The 23914-nt window shown below is 37.4% G+C and overlaps 1 protein-coding gene across 3 annotated transcripts in view; it reads left to right on the forward strand.

The window, feature by feature from the left end:
• Positions 1-23914, forward strand: part of SPIRE1 (spire type actin nucleation factor 1) — a 54197-nt gene that overhangs the window by 23256 nt on the left and 7027 nt on the right. The window contains exons 3-15 of one of the 3 annotated variants that reach the window (XM_081952120.1): positions 3518-3745; positions 7338-7463; positions 8099-8182; positions 8700-8864; positions 9892-9978; positions 11376-11505; positions 13258-13430; positions 14594-14684; positions 14911-15053; positions 16803-16856; positions 18257-18397; positions 22806-22943; positions 23592-23662. In XM_081952120.1, the coding sequence (XP_081808246.1) occupies positions 3518-3745; positions 7338-7463; positions 8099-8182; positions 8700-8864; positions 9892-9978; positions 11376-11505; positions 13258-13430; positions 14594-14684; positions 14911-15053; positions 16803-16856; positions 18257-18397; positions 22806-22943; positions 23592-23662 (1631 nt within the window). The remainder of the gene's footprint in view (positions 1-3517; positions 3746-7337; positions 7464-8098; positions 8183-8699; positions 8865-9891; positions 9979-11375; positions 11506-13257; positions 13431-14593; positions 14685-14910; positions 15054-16802; positions 16857-18256; positions 18398-22805; positions 22944-23591; positions 23663-23914) is intronic. The other 2 variants (XM_081952121.1, XM_081952122.1) reach the window with 2 other exon arrangements.

Here is a 23914-nt window from a genome sequence, read left to right on the forward strand (position 1 = left end):
TTCGGCCAGCAGGGCGACAGGTCCCAAGACAGAGCGCCTTTTCGGGACAGAGGCAGGCAGCAGTTCGGCTTCCGCAAGTATAACCGCGGTGGGGCCTCCAACAGGCCGTTCCGTAAGTCAAAGTGACTGCCAGGGCTTGGCGCCCATCGGGGGTCGCCTCCAGCTGTTCGCCTCCCATTGGGCCCAGAACACCGAGGATGCTTGGGTTCTGCAGACAGTCAGGGAAGGCCTCTCCCTGGAATTCCTGTCCCTTCCCCCTCGGACCTTCATCCGGTGCCCTGTCCCGTCCTGCCCCCAAAAGAGGCAGCGTATGGACCAGGAAGTCCGTCACCTCCTGGACATCAGGGCCGTGGAACCAGTTCCCCAAGGCGAAGAGGGGAAGGGGTTTTACTCCATCCTCTTCCTGGTACCAAAGAACTCGGGGGGGTGGAGAGCCATCTTGGACCTCAAGAACCTCAACAGGCATATCGCCTACCGGAGGTTCAAGATGCAGTCTCTGCAGTCCATTCTGGCGGGGATTCGACAGGGAGATCTTCTCACATCTATAGATCTCAAAGAGGCATACCTCCACATCCCCATCCGTCCTCAGCACAGGAAGTTCCTGCGCTTCTATTATGCGGGTCGCCACTTCCAGTACAAAGCTCTTCCATTCGGCCTCTCGTCCGCTCCTCGGACGTTTACCAAAGTGCTGGCGGTAGTGGCGGCTCAGCTAAGACGCAGGCCCATAAGGCTCCAGTGCTACCTGGACGACATCCTGATCCAGTCGTCGTCCAGGCAGCAGGCCCTTCGGGATCTCCAAACCACTATGAGATCCCTCAGAAATCACGGCTTCTCTCTAAACATAGAGAAGAGCCATCTCACTCCAACCAACAGACTTGTACATCTGGGGGCGGTGATAGATACCAACTTGTGCAGGGTTTTCCTTTCCCGAGACAGGTTGACCGGTCTAAGGTCCATGACCCACAAGGTGTTGAGCTTGAGGCAGGCTCCAGTGGTCCTTCTGTCGCAGCTGCTGGGAAAAATGATCTCCTGCATTTCCATCGTGCCGTGGGCCCGCCTGCATTCCAGGTCTCTTCAGTGGCTGCTGCTGCCGCACCAGAGGTCATCCAGGAGCAACTCTACCAGGCCGATTCGAGTTCCCCCGGACGTGAGGAGGTCTCTCCGCTGGTGGGTGTCTCCGGCCATCCTCAAGGGCCACCTATTCAAGGAACCCGAGAGGTTGATCATCACCACAGACGCCAGCCTCTCCGGCTGGGGAGCCCACATGGGGTCCCTGGTTGTTCAGGGCAAGTGGTCCCAAGTGGAATCCAGCTACAGCATCAACCTGCTGGAACTGAGAGCTGCTCGCCTGGCCCTGCGCCATTTCAGCCGGCCCATCCATCGTCAACATGTGCTTCTGATGACGGACAATGTGGCCACCAAGGCCCACATCAACCGCCAGGGCGGCACCAGATCCAGAGCACTGATGAGAGAGGCGGAGTCCCTGGGACGCTGGGCGGAGCGCCATCTGGAATCCATTCGCTCCGACCATATCTCCGGAGTGGACAACACACAGGCCGACTGGCTGAGCAGGACGACCATAGATCCTGCGGAGTGGAAACTGGACCCTCGCCTGTTCCACCAGATGTCCGACAGATTCGGGACTCCGGCCGTAGACCTGTTTGCGTCAAGGGACAACAAGCAGCTCGACCGCTTCTACTCCCGGTTCTTCACCCCGGGGGCGGAGGGGACAGACGCACTGCGTTGCAAGTGGCCCCGCGAGCTACTGTATGCCTTCCCTCCCCTGCCTCTCCTTCCTCAATTCATCTCCAAAGTCATCGCAGAGGGAGCAGAGGTCCTTCTCGTGGCCCCGCATTGGCCCCGCAGGTCGTGGTTTGCCGACCTTGTCCACCTGTCGGTGTCTCCTCCGTGGCGCATTCCTCCGGACCAGATCTCCCTCAGCCAGGGGGCCGTGATTCACCCAGAGCCCCAGTGGCTCCAGTTGGCCGTCTGGCACTTGAGGGGGACCAACTAAAAGACCAAGGCCTGTCGGAGGAGGTAGTGAACACCATTCAGGCGGCTAGACGCCCTTCAACCACTAGGATTTATGATGCGTCCTGGGCCGCCTTCGCCAAGTGGTGTGAGGAGCTGCTCATCGAGCCGACGACCGCGCCTGTTCCCAGAGTGCTTGACTTCCTTCAAGCGGGACTCAACAAGGGCCTGGCCCCGAACACCCTTCGACGCCAAGTGGCGGCTTTGTCTACTGTCTGGTCGGGCGACCACCTTTTGCCTCTCAGCAAAATCCCGAAGGTGCGTCTTTTCCTCAAGGGCGCTTCTAACCTTCGCCCTCCCACCGTTCATCGCTATCCTACTTGGCAGCTGTCCGTGGTCCTGCGGGCCCTCTCTGGCCCTCCATTCGAGCCTTTACGCACTACTTCTCTTCGATTCCTGACGCTGAAGACGGCCTTCTTGATTGCCATCACGTCAGCTCGCCGGATTTCGGAGCTGGCGGCTCTCTCTGTTTCGCCAGGATCTGTGCGTCATCCACCCTCACAGGGTCATTTTGAGGCTGGACCCGACCTTTACCCCCAAAGTAAACTCATGGTTCCATAGAGCGCAAGACATTGTGTTGCCAAATTTTTGTCCTCATCCGTCGCATCCCAGAGAGCGATCCTGGCACAATCTTGATGTCAGGAGGGCCCTGAAGGTCTACATCGCTCGTACTGCGGAATTCAGGAAGTCAGAGGCTCTTTTCCTCTCCTTCCAGCCCGGTTCCCTAGGGAAGAAGGTCACTTCCTCCACAATTGGCAGGTGGCTTCGCGCTTGCATTGCGACTGCCTATGAAAGTCAATCCAAGGCCGTTCCGCGCGGCATCACTGCACACTCCACACGAAGTGCTGCTACTTCAGCGGCCTGGGCCACCCAGGCCTCGATCCTGGACATCTGCAGGGCCGCTACGTGGTCCTCTCCTTCTCCATTTGTGCGACACTATAAGCTGGACATTTTCGCCTCGGCTGAGGCGTCTTTCGGCAGGCGTGTGCTCCAGGCGGTTGTGTCAGAGACCGAATCCCGGGAGCCTTCTTCTGCCCACCCAGATGGACAATAACTTTGGTATGTCCCATTGCTTGGACTCTCCAAGCGGTGTACAGGAAAATGACCATTGGCTTACCTGAAGGGTCCTTTTCTGTACACCGCGGGAGAGTCCAACCCACCCTGGCTCTCAAGGCCGGGATTCGGGTTCCTCGTGTCAACAGTACATCATCTTGGACGCTTCGCTCCGTCCGCACGAACTGACTCCTTCAAAGAATTCTGGGGGATTGAGCACACCAGGAGGAGGTGTGGCTTAAGGAAAAATAGTTCCTCAGTCCTAAGGGCAAGCAGACTGAATTAACCCATTGCTTGGACTCTCCCGCGGTGTACAGAAAAGGACCCTTCAGGTAAGCCAATGGTCATTTTCAGATATTTTGGACTACAAGTTAAATAAAATAGAAGTTGCAAAATGACTGTTTATCTAAAACCTGATATAATCCCTTTTCAGGTTATAGAATCACTAGGAATTATTATTTATAAAGCACTGGATTATGGCTTGAAAGAGAATGAAGAGCGAGAGCTAAGCCCTCCCTTGGAGCAACTGATTGATCATATGACTAATACAGTGGACGTAGATGCAACCAAAGATGAAGGTTATGAAGCTCTGGATGAAGCTGCAGATGATGAACATAAGGACAGTATTGAAGTTATACAGTCTTATAGAGATGTCATGAAGGTATAGTTTTAATCTGTTTATTCAATGTTGATATTTAAGAAACAGTTAAATTAAATGACACCTTTTATGTTTAGGTAGAGCACTGACCTAGTTGTCTAATAAGAATATTAGAGTTTACCTAGATATTATAATGTTAACCCTGTTCACCCAGATACTATATTCTAATTTAAAATATTATTTTCCTCTGATATATACCTTGGCATAAACCTACTTTTTGTTTTTGTTTTTACCACATTTCAGTTTTCAAGAGTTTATTGTCTTCTATTACAGTCATTCCAATGCGAAACTTCTTGGGAATTTCATCACTGCATTGATGTAATATTCTTCTACAACCCACACATTCTTAACACATTCCATTTTCATATAAACACATACCAGACAGATCTGTTTATCTCAGTCAGATTAAAATCTAAAGGACATTTTTTTTTGCAATATGCAAAGTTGGGTACATAAAAAATATTTTTCTGTAAAGAGTCCTTTATTTAGCCTTATTTATTTAGCATTGTAAAGTTACCTTTTAATTCAGCATGAAATTTTTTTGTCCAAATACAAAATACAATATTTACATCTTAAGTAGTTACTACCTCTAGATCGTTATTAACATAGCCTTTGAGTAAACATTGATTCCCGGTGACTTTCTTCCACACTTAATGACCAATTGCACCCACCCACCCTCCAAGCTACTTACAATTTGGTTCTAGAATTCTGACAGCTGCAGTCAATGACTTCATTTCGGGCACTTGACAACCAGCTCAATTTTGTGGCCAATTGCAGCATTCCTTGAGCCCATGACCACAATTTTTGACATTGTTTGTCAGTTTCTGACCTCTTTGTCTGGGTTCCACAAAAAATAGCCAAGATGAGTATGATTCATGTAACGATTTAGACATTTGTTTAATGACCACAGTGTTCACTGAACAATTGCTGCAAAAATAATAATAAAATCTGATCCAATTACATAGGTCCCTCAACTTACGGCCGTCATGACTTACAAAAGAAAGTCCAGCCTCCATTGTGGTTATAATCAAAAGTGCCTATAATGTAGACATGGTTTTCTATTGCCTTCTCTTTGAGCATTTCTTTCAACTTTAAAGGCTATTCAGTAGACTAATATCAAACAGATACAATTCTGCTTAGCTTGTTGAGATCCACTTGATTAAATGACATCCAGTGGATATCTATAATGTACTATGTAGGAGAAGATTTTGGTAAAGAAATGTCCAATTTCACCTGATCAAAACAACCTTCTACAATACTATACCATAGGTAACAGCACATAGAATTTGGGTTTGTGTGATATACTTGCTGTCTATATGGCTGTGCCACAATTAGAAAAAAACAAAATATGTCCATTTATGATAAAGTCACAATTTGCTGCAGTTTTGAATAATGAAGGAAAAAATTGGTGAAGCATTGTCTTAACCAATAACATAGCATCATCTGCAAACCTTCCTTCGCATACCTCAAATGTTCCTTATGCTTTTATCCATAAATATATTAAATAACCAAGGAGACACTCTCCCCCATCTCTACCCAATTTTCAATCATTCACTAAACATTCCTTTTGGACAGATGGTTTATTTTCATCATATGTTGCATCTACTATGTTCAGCAAACAACCATCAGTTCCATATTTATGCAAAAATCTGGACTGCAAACTCCTTCCTAGCACAATGACACAAATGCACTTGCAAAATTTTAACTTTAAGAACAATTATAATTTGCTTCCTTGTTTGCTCAAATGATGCCTAATTTCTCTGCAAGAGAATTATAGTTTTTTAAAACCATTATTATATTGCTCGTGGTAGAAGGTTTCTGTATGTGTAGTGAGTTTGGATAGCTTTGATGGTTTACAAAAGTATGTTCAAATAAAGTAATGATAAAATTATTTTAAAAAATAATTCTAAAAGGTTTGCTTGAAAAGGCACTTTTCCCCCATCTTGCTGTAATAAGAAAGTGTTTGAAGATAGGCACTTTGTTCGCCCACTCATGTAAACTCAAGCACTTTTTAATTTTTTATTCTGAAGTGCTGCATACCTAAACACTGCACAGTATCTAAGTATCTCTGTGTTATCTTTTTCAGGCTAATCTTTCTTGGCGAATGCCGTTTTAAATTCAGGGTTGTTTTTTGTTCTTTGGCGTATTGAAGAAAGCTATGCTATCCTGTACAGATTGCCCTCGACTTATAACAGTTCACCTAGTGATCGATTGAAGTTACAACGGCATTGAGAACAGTGACTTATGACAGTTTTTCACACTTATGACCATTGCAGCATCCCCATAACACATGATTTACGTTCGAATACTTGACAACTGACTCACATTTATAATGGTTGCAGCATCCCAGGATCATATGATCCCCTTTTGCAACCTTCTGACAAGATTTCCCTTAAGTTCACAACTGTGATATAGCCAAATTTATGGACACTGGAACTAATCTTCCTCATTTCTAAATCACTTTCGGGATTTTATCATCTTCACAGTTAAAGAGAGATTTTCTTTGGAAAAGATAAGCACTTCTCTGGCAACTTTATATTTGGAGCTACTGCAAATTGAAACATGGGAAATTTATACCAATATTAGATTGACTCTCAAAAAATTGAAAATTAAAGGAACTAAAATATTCTTATAAAAATTATTTTTATTTTTGAAACACAAAATTGAAAACTTACTTTTTAATGGATCTGGGTTGCGGGATTATAGCCTGAAGCTTCAGAATGGCATTGCTTGATTTGCTTTATCTGATTAGCCACTGATTGGTTGTATTTATAAACAAAGAATTTCCTTTTTTGAAACTTTTTTTTTTAATGAACAGAAATGAACTTTTTGCATAAGAAACCTGTCTTGCTTACATATTAATTGTAAAACAAAACCTTAAGGGTTGTTTACTACACCTGGGCATTTTACGGCCAGCTGACAACATCTGGCTCTTTGGCTTTCCTATCCAGCCCTTGGCAGTGGTGGGGCGGTGGGGCTGGGAGCGAGGGTGGAGTGAGGTCAGCAGGGGGGATGGGGAAATGACAGCAGCCTTCCACAACAGTCCCAGTTTCTCATGTGACCCATTGGGAAAATTAATTGCCCACCACTGCTTTAAACCATGTTTTAATTTAGTGAAGATCTGGAACTAATTGCAAAAAATGTACAGTTAAAAACAAATCTGCCAGGCTTTATAACTTGAAGAAGAAATTCTTGAGCTGATACTTATCATGGAAACAGTTTGCTAAATTCATATTGATCCAAATGTATCTGGAGGAGAAATAATCCTCCCATTGTTTTGGTTTTTTTCCTACTGCAATTCTCACTAGTCAAGCCTTCAATACAATTTTTTTATTAGGATTTATTCTAGATGCACTGGTTTTATTAATGCATATATTCATGCGCAAAATAGCTCTAGGTATTGCTGGATGATGTATAGTTAAACAACATTTGTTTTTTATTTTCTTGGATGAAGAATAATTCAAGTATGGTTTAAAAAAATTTTGTGATACTGAAAAGTGAAGTTACATTTCTCTGATATTTAAATTATAAATCGGGCATTCATATTTTCTCTGTAAAACAAAACTCATTATACTATTGTAACATGTTTGCATAGCTTTGCGCTACCCATCTGCCAACCCAATCAGATGCGCCAAATCACTATCAAGCAGTATGTCGCGCACTATTTGCTGAAACAATGGAGTTGTACACATTCTTGGCCAAAATTCAAAGTGCTAGAGAGGTAAGTAATGTACAAATCACTTAATCATTTGGCTTTTTGCATTTTAAAAATGTCATGTATTTCTGTTCTTTAATATTAACACTCCAAAACAATTGCTTTTGTAATTACAAATATACTTATATTTTGGTGAATTACATTTGTCATAATTATTTTGATTTCCATAGCACCATATAATTATCTCTTAAATCTGTCAATATTGGTACTGGGCTCTTTTACTATTATCATATTTATTTGGATTTTAGTTTTTAAATAGATATATTTAATATAAATTCATTTTGTGACTTGAAAGTAGATTCAAGCTTTTCACTTCTCACCATCTTGTTCCTTTACTACTCTCACTATACCTTTCATATCAGTGTGTTAACATATTACTGTATCTTCTTTATTGTGTGTGTTAAAAACATAGTTTGGAAGTGTCAAATGCCAAAACAAACATGTGATAATTATAATTTTTTAAATGTGAAATTAAAATCTTTTAAAACTGATGGTGCTGATGTTGTTTCAGGTGTCACTAAATTATAATGCATAATATCCTTTACCACTGACCATGCTGGGTAGAATTAATAGTTATAGTTCAGCAATATCGGTAGGGCACCGATCTTATTGTAAACAATTTTTGTTCTTTTAATTAATAGAATTTAAAGAAAATGCAAGAAATGGACAAAACAGGAAATGAGAACTCTAGCACTGACCTTGATGAATTAAAAACTGCTGATTGGGTAAGATTACTTTTTTAAAATAAAGTAATGGCTTTGTATTACAAACTTATAGACAGACAACACAATCTATATCAAATGATTCTATCAAATGTATTAAAAGATGCATATATCTAAAATCTATAAAATCATGGCTGATATTATATCTGTTCTTCCTCTATAAAGTAAATAATAAAGAATGTATTGTTACTGAAATTAAGAAACATGACTCCAAGGTGCTCTATTAATTTCAACTGATTATTTTATGTGACAATGTAAATAACTGCTTGCTTGTTTATAACCTTTCCTATCCTGCTTACATGCTTACAAAGATATATTGGCTCTGTTAGCTAAAATGGAAATTACCTGGAAAAGGATAATTGTCGCAATATTCAATAAAATAAACTCTTATCATTTTGTTTCATGATACATGTAGAAGTTATAATGAGTATTTAAGTACAAGTATTTAAGTTTAGTAGGGCTTAAAATACAATAATACAAACTTGATTACCTATACACCTTTTATTCTTAACTACTTCAGGCACAGTTTTGGGTTCAAGTTATGAGAGATTTGCGAAATGGTGTAAAACTTAAGAAAGTTCAAGAACGTCAGTACAACCCTCTTCCCACAGAATATCAGCTCACTCCATATGAAATGTTGATGGATGATATTCGATCCAAGCGCTATACTTTAAGAAAGGTTATGGTAAGCTCCATCAAAATTTTATCATTCTTTGTATAGCCTTAAATTATGTTAGGACTACTAAAAAGGACAAAAAAGAGAAAACTATTTTAGTTAATTTGAAAAACTAATGTCTTCTGGAGGGGTTTTATATTGTTTTGTTTAATTTTTGCCCTTAAAATATTATAATCTTAGTTAATTTTACAAGCTGTTTTGAAAATCACCTCAACTTCAATAAAAGTGATTATGTTATAGGATCTGCTATTTGGAAGAAAAAGGACCTTATTTCTTTAGGCACATAAAAACTAGTTGCATAGATTTATGTATTGTATCACATTAATTTTTTAAAAATTGCTGTTCAGCAGGAACTCTACCCTGTCTCCCTGAAAATAAGATCTCCCTGGATAATAAGCCCAATTGGGCTTTTGAGCGCATGCACTAAGCCCTCCTCTGAAAATAAGCCTTCCCCCATAATATTGCAACACAGCAGCAGCCATGAGGTGACCAATCTCGCCACCTCGTACACCTCAAAAATAATAAGACTTCCCCGAAAATAAGGCCAAGTACTTATTTCAGGGGTCAAAAGAAAATAAGACCCTGTCTTATTTTCAGGGAAACATGGTAGTTCATAAAATTGAAGTTCATTTTTTTTCATTGTATGAAAGCTATAAAAATCCTTTACCAAAAAAATTGAATAGCTTGTAGGTATCCCTTCCTGTGACCATTGAGGTTTAAGGTTTATTTAATTTTATTAAATAAATAAATAATTGAGCACAGGATACCTCCTAAAGCTAATGCTTTATAGAGAGTAATCTAAAATGCAAAGATCCATGAATTCAATTTCCGAAGACCTTTTGAACAACTGGATAGCTATATTTTACAGGTTTCAGATAATATAAAACTGGTTACATAGTGCCTGCCTCCCGGTGGTCAATGAACAGCATTTCAGTTTCCACTACTATAATGTTTGTTCTAGAATTCATTGTCCTTTTGGATTGCATGATACTGATATGCAAGCAGAATAATAGATATTTTTCTTTCTCTCTTTTAGGTCAGTGGGGATATTCCTCCACGATTAAAAAAGAGTGCCCATGAAATTATCTTGGACTTTATCCGGTCTCGACCTCCATTAAATCCTGTATGTAATACAATGGGCGCAAAATTAATGAACACAAGAAATTTTCTATATCTTTTTACTTTAACCATATTCAGCTTTCTTCTACTGCTTCTCCCAGTCTTCCCTAAAATATAGAAAACACAGATTTATTTTTATATAGTTTATAGCATCCTTGTGACATCCTTCAAATGCATTTATATAAAATTAATGCACATTAGAAATAAAATTTTGAAATAAAATCTCATATATTTTTGCTGTTTCATAACAGCATCCTTTATGAAACATGCCTTATGCACTATCCCTTATGCAATATCAATTCAATATGTCAGCTATAGCTGATATTTATTTTAGCCTGTTGGTTATGTCATCTATTCTGATGTGCAGATCTGTCTCATATCTGAAAATGTGACTATGTGTATGTGTTCCCATTAGAGTGAATCAGATATACATATACCAGAATAACAGGAACAAAATTGGAAGGGAACTTGTAAGTCTTCTAGTCCAACCTCCTGCTCAAGCAGGAAACCCTATACCGGTGATGGCTAACCTTTTCTGTCACTGTGTGCCAATCCATGTGCCAGAAATGGCATGCAGAACCATCCCGCCTGGAACGTGCGGCCTTGCTGGCCTTTGTGCGCAGGAGTGCTGAAACTCAGAAGAGTAGCGTTCTGCGTGCCAGCACCTGAACTTCCTTTTTCTGGGGCGGGTGTGTGCCCGATGAACAGCTGGCCATCGCGCAGGCACGCGATGGAAATCCGGATGTTTGGGTCCCAGCATGTATGCCAGAACGCTGCGCTTCCGGGTTTCAGCGCTCCCGCATGCACAGGAACCCGGAAGAGAAGCCAGCAAGGCCATGCATCCAGGGCGAAATGGCTCTGTGTGCCACTCCTGGCACATGTGCAATAGGTTCTCCACCATCGGCCTATACCATTTCAGACAAATGATTGCCCAATCTCTTCTTAAAACTTCCTCTACAAAGTCGAACAAGGTGCTAATTCATAACTCTGGTTCTTTGAGTGGTCACCTATGCATTGATATAACCTTCCCTTCATCCCTCTCAGGTCTCTTCTTTGGTCCACAAAAAAGAACTTCTTTTTGATATCAATTCAAGGTATTAAGAAGCTAGCCATAAAACCAAACCTGTAGAATGTGCAGTGGCCCGGCAAGGGGTGCTTTTCCCATTTAAAACATATTTAATGCATTGTTTAGGCTGAAGAAGAGTTAGAATCTACTTAAATGAATATGCAATGGTTGCTTGAAAAACCACAGTTATATTGTAGGCAAGCAATCTATTATTTTTAACTTGTAACTTAGAAATTTACCATGATCTTATTTCAATAGACACACAGTTCAGATAAAGCCATGTTTATTGATGAGCATTATCAGTATTTTTCTTTGAGTTACATTATTCTTTCCAGGCATCTGCAAGAAAACTGAAGCCAACTCCACCACGGCCACGTAGCCTCCATGAAAGAATTCTGGAAGAAATAAAATCTGAAAGAAAGCTAAGACGTGTTTCACCTGATGAGGTCAGGCGTAGCAGGCTAGGTGAGTACTTTGATTTTGATGAATCTCTCTGGGCTCAGGAACTGAGTGGAATGTGTGTGATTTGTCCTTGGACGATACCCCCCCCCCCCAAAAAAAAAAAAAAAAATCCGAAGAGGTCTAGGCTAGACTGAGAAGATGAAACATACCCCCTCCAAAGAAGGCAATTAAGTTATCAAGAAAATTGTGGTGCATATGTGATGAAACAAGACAACCATCCACCCTGTTGCACTGTATGGCACTGAATGCTAGGTGGCAACAACAGGGACTGAAAACTATCTCTATGCCATGGAAATGCAAATGCTCCGATGGATATCAGGCATCTCCCTTCTTAACCACATCACAAATGACACGATTCAACAGAGAAGATGAGAGAAGGCCAGCTCCACTGGTATGGACATGTCCAGAGAACAGCACCTTCCACCGTGGCAAGACTGCCTACCAACTAGAAATCAATGGCCAGCAACATCGCAGGTGTCCAAAATAGAGTTGGTGAGACACCATCAATAAAGAGATGCAGGCCATGGAATTGCACTCCAGAGACTCAGCTAACCACACAAAGTGGCATTCAAAGCAAACCCTGCATCTGCGGGAATACACTAGGAACAAGAAGAAGATATGCGATGAAACCTCGAGGAATCAAGGTCAACTTGAAGAAAACTTTTCCAAGATGTGTTAACCAAGTTCATTTCTAAAATAGTATGTTAGCCATTTCAAGGGCCTGATTGATTAATCTCCGTTGCTGACCATACAAAGAAAAATAAAATTAACTGGCTAAAATTAAAATATGAACACTTTGAAGGGACTTTTATTTTCTACTGAAAAAAAACAAAGGCAGCTGATTTAAAATTTAAAAATTAATTCTTATACAACAGGGGTGGGTTCAGGCTGCTGCTACTGTCGGTTTGCTCAGGGATGCGCTGTGCGCATGGACGTGCACTTGTGTGCATGTGTAGTACTAAGAAATTGCTTCTGCGCAGAAGCAAAAAAACAAGATGGCGGTGCCTATGGCGCTGCGGAGAGAACTGGTTCAGGAGCGTGGCAGGCAAGTTACTACCTACTTGGCCGAACCAGTAGGAACCCACCTCTGGTCGACTTTAAATTTATAACTAATTTTGAAAGAGGGAATTAGCGATGGATTAGTAAAGTCTTAATGCCAATTCTGTTACCTCTTTATGGAACCTCTGGGATTAAGAACTTTCTGCCCAATAAGAGTTAGGATTACATAGGATCACTTTCAGAAATCATGCCTTATTTGTAGTCTTTTCAGTTCCACAGCAGAAAAACAATAAAGCAGAACAATAAAATAAAACTCTATGCTTTCCCATATAATTTTAATATCAAAGTTTCTATGCAGCATTGGTATAGCTTTTATCAGTTTGATTTTAGGAACTACTTATCAGAAACTTGACATGCAAATAAGATAGTAAGAAAACTCTTCTTTACTGCCTTTTCTCAGAACACTTTGCAAATCACTTTTGAAAGGATTGCAATTCAGATTTAAGAGACATGTCTGTGTGTGTAGGAGACAGAGAGGGTCCTATGAAATAGGGCCTACCCCCCTCCCCATGTATAAAGTGTCTCACTTTGTAAGCACATTTTTTTTCACATTTGGGGAAAAAAATCCCCAAACTTTAGATCTCAAAACTGATTTCCTGTCACATCTCAATTCTTTACATAATTGTAATTTTTAGGGAAAAAGATAAATACCATAGTAGTAGTGCTTATTCATGCTGTTTTTCATGCCTTTTTTAGATGTACCCACATCAGCAGCCTCCCAAAACCTATTAGAAAGCTGTATAGCGAATGGCAGCTTGGAATCCAAAGCAAAGGTAAATGGCCTAGGTACAACAACAAAATTAACAGTGCAGCGGAAGAGACTTTTGAAAGCTCCCACTTTGGCTGAACTGGGTAGCTCAGATTCAGAGGTAAGATGCATAGCAACAATACATTCCTTTAGTTTTAGATTTTTACAGATATTCCTTGACTTATAATTGATCATTTAGCAACCATTCAAGTTATGACAGACCTCCCCAAAACTACTTACAACCCAGATTTGAAGTTTCAGCAGTCTCCTGTGGTAAAATGATAGTATTTTGGGCGCTTGGCAGTCAGCCTGCATTTGCTATTGCCATATTCTGCACTCACATGACTTCAATTTATGACCTCTCTTTTTTTTTGTCGGAAAATAACGTTTACTTCTAGTTTCTGGCAAAAAACACCCATTGTGGACCATAGACTTATTTAACCACCACTGTTTTCACTTAACAAACAATGCATTCACTTGACGATTGCCGCATTTGCTTAATTATCACTGCAAAAATGATAATAAAACCAGGGCGTAAATCCAGGCTAAATTACAGTCATAAGTTGAGGACTACCTGTAATAGGTTCATTTCCATTTACTGCTTTTATTGGTCACATTGAAACTTGTTTTGCTTTAAAGTATTGTATAGTACATTTGGTAAAAGTACTTTTCAAATCATTTTGAACAAAATGTGGTTTTATCTAATTCATCCTAATGACTACTGTTAAGATTAAAGCCAAATTATAAAATTAGAGTACAAAAGCTTAAAACTCAAAGATCTTTGTGATGTCAAATACAGATTTGGTCTGTGTGTCACTATCCAATTCTGGCTAGAAGATGTTAGGAAAACAATCTATGTGAAATAAATAACCTTGGATTAGGTTGTGTTCCTGATGTTGGTAACATTTTACATTCAGTTGGTCTACTTTGCTATAACTTCACCCTTGATTGTACAAAATCCCAGTATGAATGCTCCTTTAACATAAGTACTATTGATCTCTATAATACACCACTGAATTGCTTTTAGTTTATGAGGCTTGCACATATGGACAAGAAGCTTATAGCTATCCACCTAGTATATGGCCTCTATAATATTTTCTGCTGTTTCAAGAAATAGTGATATTTTGTTTTCTAGAACCATTTTCATTAATATGACCAGGTGATCATGTATAGTTCCATATACTGCATCATTAAACATTATGCTATATTTTTCTGCATATTTTTATACTGTTTCCCAGTTAAGGAGAAGGGAAACAGGTGATTGCCATATTTTATTATTTCCAGGAGGAGTCTATACCCAAATCAGCCAGCAGTGGTAGTGTTTCTCCCTCCCAGATGGAAGATGTATTTCTGGAGACCACATCTGGAAGAAAGGGTGAGATTTTCTGTAACAGCAAGAAACATTTTGAACCTGGATGGATTAAAAGAGCTATTATTGTGTATGTGTGTGTATGCAATATGATATGATAGATGATAGATGATATTTATATATCCACTGTATATGATGGTACTGTCATTCTAATTGAATGACATCATTACAGGTATCATTAAAATATTAATTTTAAAAAGCTGAACATAATTCATCCTTATCAAATTTATAGTGCCTCCAAAATTCTTGCCAATATCATCTACACCACAGCCAGAAAGGAGACAACCACCTCAGAGACGACATTCTATTGAGAAGGAAACGCCAACCAACGTCCGGCAGTTCTTGCCTCCCACAAAACAGAGCTCCAGATCCCTTGTAAGTATTGTAGTAGATCAAATTCATCATTGGTTGAATGGTCAAACATAGTGGTTCCAGCACTGAGGGAAGAAAATCCATATGTAAAAAAAAAATATGCTGTGAGAAATCCTTAGCTCAAAATTATAAGACTTTGGAACAGCTCTTGAATTTTATTTCCTGTAAGTTGAAAGTAAGATGTAATGAAATAACTCTGAACTTTTAAATTCAGGATTTGAATGTTGTGCCTAATTGCTGATGTTCTTATTTAAACTTGCTAATAAAATTAATATATCTCCAACTAAAATGTCTTCTATCTGGTACATGAAAATGAATTTTTCTGGCTGCTGTTTTTGCATATTTTTAATCTGTTGTTCAAAGCTGAGAAGTTTTTTTGTATTATGTTTAAAGAGCCTCAAATGCCATGTAGTCATATAGTATTATTGAATCTATTTAAGGATCAAAAGAAAATACAGCACATTCAATTAGACGACTTTATCTGAAAGTAGATTACAATAAAACAAAGTTGTCCTAAGGGAATGACATGCCTATTTTAGGAGCTAGCAGAATGCCAAATCCTTGTATTTTTATAAGTAATATCATTTTTTTTGTAAAAAGAATTCTTAAAATTGATAAAAGAATGAAATAATTCAAGTTTAAGAAGAGGGGTGTGCTTAAAAAGCCTTCTTATTCTGCATTGGCTCAAGAGGATCTGATTTGGATGCCAATTTTTTAGCATGCTGAAGTTAACTTGCATTCCATCACTAATTCATAGAGCAGAGCAGAAATCAAATGCATTTTAGCTTGAATTCATTTTCTGATACTAGATAATCTTAAACTCATTTGTCAGTTTCATATGCAGAGCAAAAGCAATTATTTTCTAAGAAATAGCTTTATGCGAATAACAGTTATTTGAAGTATAGCTATGCAGGCATTCAGAAATATAAAAAACTTGTGTAGCAGTTATTTCTTATGTACTACATAAAAGTTGTTTTTAATGGCGACCAAATTACAGAAAAAGTATCATTTCTGAATATCTGGCGTTTCTAATAGATGTGCTGTGAAGATGTGCTTTCTTTTAAATAAATCATATAATTTTAGAAGTTGTCTGTGGATTTATAAGACCCATCATGCTTTTTTCTTAAATGATCCTAAAATATTATCAATAGAAAAAGTCAGATTATAAATTGGTTTGTTTTAGCAGAAGTAATACTATTTGACAATTATATTCTTATTTTAGTCCTTGAGATTAAAAGTAGAGCAAGAACTCTGAATATAATAAAACTTATAACTACCTGTGTTTTTATAAAACAACAAGTCAGAATGTTTCATAATTGTGGATTGTTAGAAAATAAGCCACATGATAATATAAATTAATTATTTCTGGTGTCTTAGCTCAAAAAGTAGTTTAGACTAAAAAAATATTGATGCTTTTTCCCAGGGTTTGTGTGGCATGATCTCAGAAACAATTTTGGACTTTTATTCTGGACTTCTTTCTCTTGTCTGTTCTGAAGGAACAAGCTAGAAAAGTCCTTCATTCAGCCAACAAAGGATGGCAGTGCCATCTACCAGAACCCATTGGGGGTCAAGATAAGCCTGTAAGAGCAATTAGAACAGCATCAGTATCACACATGGCATTTGCTTTGCTAAATCAGTTTCTTGGAATGGCGTACAAATAGGGAGAGGGGATAATCAATGTTAATTAAAAATTAAAAATACAGAAGTTCCTGAATAAGAAATAATTTCATATTTTATATCTTGTACTGAAAGGAAAACCCCATATTTCTGTTGTTGTTTGGTCTTATGAGAATGAGGAGACTTCTTGTAAGTATTTATTTATTTTAAACATTTTATATATTGGTTTCCTTAAAAACAAGGCAGTTATAATGTGTTAACAAATTTAAAATAGAATGCATGATCACAAAGCAGCAGAATCTACTCAATCCTCTTAGTGATTTGTCAAAATTCCCAGGAGGCAATGACTGAAATGATTAAAATTTCAACATAGATCAATACTTCCTGAAAGTGTCAGAATTTTCTAGTACCTGAACTTACAATCGTTTTAGGCTTGATAGGCCTTTCACCTGCTCACCAAACATGTTATTGTAATATTGTGATATTCTGTAACTTTATTTTTTATCAGCTCTTAGTAGTTCCCTACAGATTTCTATTTGGATGTATTTTAGGGCTACAAATATGGAAGAAACTGAACCCTCAATTAAGCACATTTGTATCCTATCACAATTCTGTAAAGACTCATAGCAAATCACAACATTAAAAACATATTTATCAAAATAATATTGATAAAAATTGAAAATATAAAAAACCCAACATTCAAAAATAGGCAAACCTGGTGCCAGAGCCCAAACATCCAATAAAAAACTTCCAACTTAAAATAGTTTCCAGAAGTCAACTAGAGTTGAGACCAAAATCTGCATACACAGAATGCAATCTGTTTAAGAGCACATTTAACTGGAATAGACATAATTAATATAGTCCTATGCCAGTAATTGGCATAGGACTATATTAATTATGTCTATTCCAGATCAAATAGCACATTTAACTGGAATAGACATAATTAATATAGTTCTATGCCAGTAATTGTTGTGTTTGTTCATGACGATGAATCCTATGCAAAATGGCAATTAAAAAAATTATACTATGCTGTTCAAAAGTAAATATATACCTATTGAGTTTATGCTTTCTTTTTAGGAAAATAACTGATATCACATGTATTTGTTGTTTTTAGGAAAAGCCGTAAATATCATTTTATAACAATTTATTAATTGCAATTGAATAACTCTTTTACTATTAAAGTTATATTTAAGAAAAAATAGAAAATTAATACTACAATTTTAAGCCTACAGTTTCTCAAAGTGTAAAGAAAATGGCATAGATAAGGTCACATTATCCTATGTTAAATTTAACATCCTCCTTCTTCATTCCTTCCCTCAGGATTGATGGATTGTCACTGTTATCTTCTGGTGAAAGAAATCCCACCTTTAAATAATCCTCATTTCCACTGAAAAGAAAGTTGAATGGGTTCTTCCAGCAGAATTAGCAGGGAGCTTGTGTTATGTCGTACAGTAGTTCTGGTTGTATTGAGCTGACTTCCTAATAAGAAAGAATGAAATATGAATGCTGGGGTTATATTATCTAAAATGATAGACAACTGTTTTCTTTATGTTTAGCCTTCCTTTTTCTACTTCCTATCTAATGCTCAGGTTCCAAGGAAGACCCTTTTTTCAACCATACATACAACTTCTCAGCTTAGTTCTCATCCTTTTGAAGCAGCTTTGTTTGGAATGGCCAGAACTGTGTATTATCTATGTGAAAGAGTTTTTAACCAGTGGAAAGCCTCAAAGGTTTGCCTCCTACTGTGAGCTTTGTAAATCTGTCCTAGAAATCTTTCCTTCCCATCAAATGGGAAGAGATTCCTAAACTGTGGCAAGACATTAATGGTTTAGGATTCACTGGATTCTGGTTAAAATTGATTTCGGTGCCTGCAGAACTCTTTTGTGCATGCATAGATTCACTGATCAATTTACCTGGAAGTTGAAATTGTTTGGGAAAGGTAATCAAATTAGAATGTAACATCAGAAATTTATTAGAGAAGAGTATTTTACAATCTTAACTTTTTAGAAGTTAAAAAAACAAATAACAAGAGTAGAGAAATAGTTTAGAAAAATTAAGAATGTATTCAAGCTCATAAAATCATACATGTCAATTTGGGCCAAATTGTCACATTATAAATTAATCTTTAATGTGTATTTACATACAGATAACTCTAAATGCCAAACATTAAATGAAAGCTTAACCAAACTAAAATTTACAGATGGTAAAATTTACAATTAACATTTATGAGTTCATGTCAACATAGTTGAACATTGCTGAACATTTTACACAAATTACTGCATTTTTCTCAGTGGATTGGACCAAAAATAAACAAATATGTTGGGCGTTATCATTATAAATTTCTTTTTAATTTCACTATACTCTTTCAAACTATGAATATATTTATTATGTGTTATTTAATAGAAATTATTCCTATATTCTCTGTAGTTGACAGTATAATAATAAACTAGTTCAGAGTTGTGTGAGGATTTTAGCTTGGTAACTACTGTATCCATCCTGCAAGCAGCTGCTTGAATTACCTCTAATGAAAAAGAAATATTAGTTCAGCTGCGTCAGGAATGATCTAAGTCTATTATCAATAATACAATAATGTTTTAGAAGAAAAGTCTTAGCAACAGTACTATCCTAATATTCTTTGAGGTTGGAGAACTTTCTAAAGAATTGCGCTCTATTAGTTTTCATTGTAAAATTCTAGTGGTACTTCAAAATGCTTTTAAGATATAGCCAGAGTGGCTGGATAATTGAAGGTTTAAATATGGATTATTCCTATACGAAGTATTTAGCACACAGGTTTATATGAAGCCACCCGGGCATATAGGTCACTCCTGTTTTGAAACAAGAGTGTCTTTATCACGTCTTCTTTCTCTAGTATCCACACAACAAGCACAATTGTTTTTGAATGAATGTTGGGATCAATATGTACATGTGAAGAGTTTGAAGTACAGCCAGGCTTTCAGTAAGAGAACAAACACTCTGGTAACACGCTATTCAAAATAAGCATCAGTGAGGCTATACTAAAAAGACCATGATGAAACATTTTCTTCAAGATTTAAAGAACTAAAAATTAGTTAGAAAATAATGCGTCCTACTTCATGGTTATAGCTTTATCATTATATCCTGAAACATTTCAATTGTCCAGTGTAATATGTAATAAGTATTAGCAAAAAGTATTAATTTATACTTTAATAGTTTATTACATATAATAAGGCCAGGAGAAAGAGCTGAATTCATCGGTTTGATAGAGAGCAGCAATTTAGCTTTACTCTCACATGTCCTCTCATGTGAGAGTAAACATTTCCAAACATGGCTTCTCATTTTCACACTGGTGTTACAGATATTCACTTAAAGAAGCACTTTTTTTAAAAAAATCATATTTCTAAGACAAAAAGCTATGAATGGTATTTTACGAATGAAAAAATGAAAAAGCTAGTAATTTCTCAATGATACCACTATTTACATTAATACATTATTTATTTGATGGAATATGTACCGTACTTAAGTCATGAAAGTTATTGGACCATGTTGTAGCTTGGGAAGAAACACTATTGGGAAATAGATAAGAAGAGGACTATTCCTCTTTCCACACCCTTTCTAATTAATCCTTAAAGGGCATTGGACTTTTAAACAAAGTTATGAAATAAGCAGCAAAAGACAAGTTGTTTAATAATTTAAACCAATTATTTAAATAGTTGAATATAACTACAGTATTTAATAATTATCAGAAAGGAGGAAGGACAATGATATTTTTTTGGAGAGGGACTTTCATAGTTTAGTATCAGTGGTTGAGCAAAGCATTCAGATATGGATTGCTTCATATTAAGGTAACAATCCTTAAAATATGTTAGTGGTAAATCATTTTGGATTATGGAGTATCAACATTTAATATAAAGAATCCTACCATCATATTCTTTTATTTCTTTCTGGGTAATCATATATATCCTAGCATACCTCAATAGAGTCTTGGAGCCCATTACTAGACACTTGTGATGGAAATTTAAAACACTAAAGAAATTACTATTTTAAAATAGCCTCCAGAAGATAGGCTTAAGATACAGAAGGATCTTGACAAACTTGAACATTGGGCACTATCTAATAAAATGAAATTCAATGGGGAAAAGAGTAAGGTTCTACATTTAGGCAACAAAAACGGAATGTACAGGTACAGTATAGATGGTACCTTGCTCAGTAGTAGTAACTGTGAAAGGGATCTTGGAGTCCTAGTGGACAACCATTTAAATATGAGCCAGCAGTGTGCAGTAGCTGCCAAAAAAGCCAACACAGTTCTAGGCTGCATCAACAGAGGGATAGAATCAAGATCACGTGAAGTGTTAATACCACTTTATAATGCCTTGGTAAGGCCACACTTGGAATACTGCATTCAGTTCTTGTCGCCACGATGTAGAAAAGATGTGGAGACTCTGGAGAGAGTGCAGAGAAGAGCAACAAAGATGATTAGGGGACTGGAGAGTAAAACATATGAAGAACGGTTGCAGGAACTGGGTATGTTTAGTTTAAGAGAAAGAAGGACTGTGGGGGACATGATAGCAGTGTTCCAATATCTCAGGGGTTGCCACAAAGAAGAGGGAGTCAAACTATTCTCCAAGGCACCTGAGGGTAGAACAAGAAGCAATGGGTGGAAACTAATCAAGGAGAGAAGCAACTTAGAACTGAGGAGAAATTTCCTGACAGTTAGAACAATTAATCAGTGGAACAGCTTGCCTCCAGAAGTTGTGAATGCCCCAACACTGGAAGTCTTTAAGAAGATGTTGGATAGCCATCTGTCTGAAACGGTATAGGGTCTCCTGCCTAGGCAGGGGGTTGGACTAGAAGACCTCCAACTCTACTATTGTATTATTGTATTGCAAAATAAGTTAGATAATTCTGTAAAAGCAGTAAATAAATAAAACGGAAAGCAAAATATGAAAAGTTATAAACACCTATAAAACATGAAGACTTTAGTATGTGGTAGGGGAAATAGCATTTTCCAGTGTAATACTAAGGTTAATATAGTATAGCAAACCACACTAAATTTTGACTCTGAAGTCACATCATCTTTAGTATGAATAAATTAATGGTAGAAAAGGCACAATTTGTAAGCATCTTGAGCAAGATAAAGTTTGTATTTGAGGTCCATTTTTAGATAGGTAAGACAGCTGTTCTTAAAATATGGTGGCTATGGTATACTCTCTTTACTAGTTCTGCACTGTAAATTTTTCTGAACTGAAAGACAGAATTATAAGCTCCTTAAAATAGCATCATATTGTTGGTCTAATTAGTTGGATTTTGCAGCATTATGTTGCATTTATAATATGAATTTGTACCATTTTTCCTAAGAGCTATAAGCAACATAGATTTCTTATGAATGAATGTCCTAATTCTTCTTCAGACTACTGATTATTCATTTTCCTCTTGCTCTCAACCTGTAGTCTTTCTTTCACAGAGTAAAATAATGTTAGCATATCATTTTATATAACATAGAAACCAAATTATTTGCAACAAATAATTTAGCTAGGGCAAGAATTCTGTCTTTCAACAAAATCTATGGCAAGAATCTATGAGTGGGGGGAATTTGGGATCTGCATTTTTATTCCGTGGTATCAACAATTCTGGTGATTTACTCAACTCAATATTAACCTGTTATGGTGTTTTACTGTTGAAAAAAAGATCTATATACTACTTATAACAAATTGTAATGGATTGATATTCATGCTAACAGCAGGAGTACAAGGTGTACAAATTTGCAACTTTAATTGTTTAAATATTCTATAAAGAAAATTATACATATAATTTTACTGTATTAAAAAATACCACAGAATAAAAATTTCTTCTTGATTGGATTACTAACTGTTTCTTTGGCTTCTCTAGGCATCTTAAGGTATCAAAGACACCATCATAATAATTGGCTTAATAACCATCAAAGGCTTTTTTCAGGGACAACCTCTCTAGCCTGCATATCTGACGTCTTTGCTATTTTGATGCCTGTGATCATATAAACGTTCTCTGATATTGATGATAAAATCTATTTCTTTTAAAATTACTAACCAGGTGGCTGGCTCTTTACATGGATAGCTGAGAAATGCTCAAAGAAAGACAGCTAAAAAAACTTTTTTTTTATTTTTTTATTTTTTTTGCTTTCAGGAGGAGTTTTGCTACCCTGTGGAATGCCTAGCTCTCACAGTGGAAGAAGTAATGCATATCCGTCAAGTGCTGGTAAAGGCAGAACTAGAGAAATATCAACAATACAAAGATGTCTATACTGCCCTAAAGAAGGGAAAGGTACAGCTAATTGTGTTGATTTTCCACAGATATGGACAGTAGCGTATGGAAAAGAAATTATCAAACACAGGAAGTTAAAATTTGCAGAGATGAGTTAAAATATTTGTGCAAAAGGAAAATATTAGATCTGTAAATTGACACTTATTCTTCTGAAAATAGAAGAGTGCCTTCTTTTAACAAATGTTCAATAGGGGACACAACAGTGAATTTTGCAGATCTTATCTTATCTTTTTCCGAATATCATTCAGCCTTCTGGAGTAGCTTTATATATGAAGCATTGGCCAAGATTCATAGAGGAAAAGAACAAAAATCAGTGTATAAATCACCATCTTCATCTTCTCAAACACCAGTAGAGTTCTGCAGAGCATAAATTTGAATCCAGTTCTTGAACTCAAAGGTAGTTCTTCTTTGTCAGCATGCTTCTCTATTATGCTGTCAAAATGCTTAATATAGAAGATGATATGTCAGTTAGCAAAGGATTATAAAAACATTTAATGAGTATTTTATAAAGAGTGAGAAAAACTACTTATTTTAATAAATGTAATTAAAGTGATTAAATTAAGTGTACAACTACTTGATTATGCAATGTATCTTTGCTGAGGTTTGTTTACAGATATTAATAGGCTATCTTATTCCCAATTTTTGTAGCTCTGTTTTTGTTGTCGCACAAGAAGATTTTCTTTCTTCACTTGGTCCTATACTTGTCAGTTTTGTAAAAGGTAAGCACATGGCTGTCATTAAAAATAGCTGAATAATACAATGATAGAAATTAAGTACTTATCACACCATTTTAAAATAATTTGTTATTATTGGTTTTGCATATGAAAGGAAGGAGGAAAGATAATTTTTGGAGAGTAAAGAAGAATTTGAACAGATTAAAGGTTTGCACCTTCAGAGATACAAGTTGGAAATCTTTGCAGCTAACAATGCTAATTATGGCACATGATGTTCATGCCAGCTAATATAAAATG

This window comes from Natrix helvetica, assembly GCF_964273705.1.
Source record: "Natrix helvetica genome assembly, chromosome: 4".
Classification (NCBI taxonomy): domain Eukaryota; kingdom Metazoa; phylum Chordata; class Lepidosauria; order Squamata; family Natricidae; genus Natrix; species Natrix helvetica.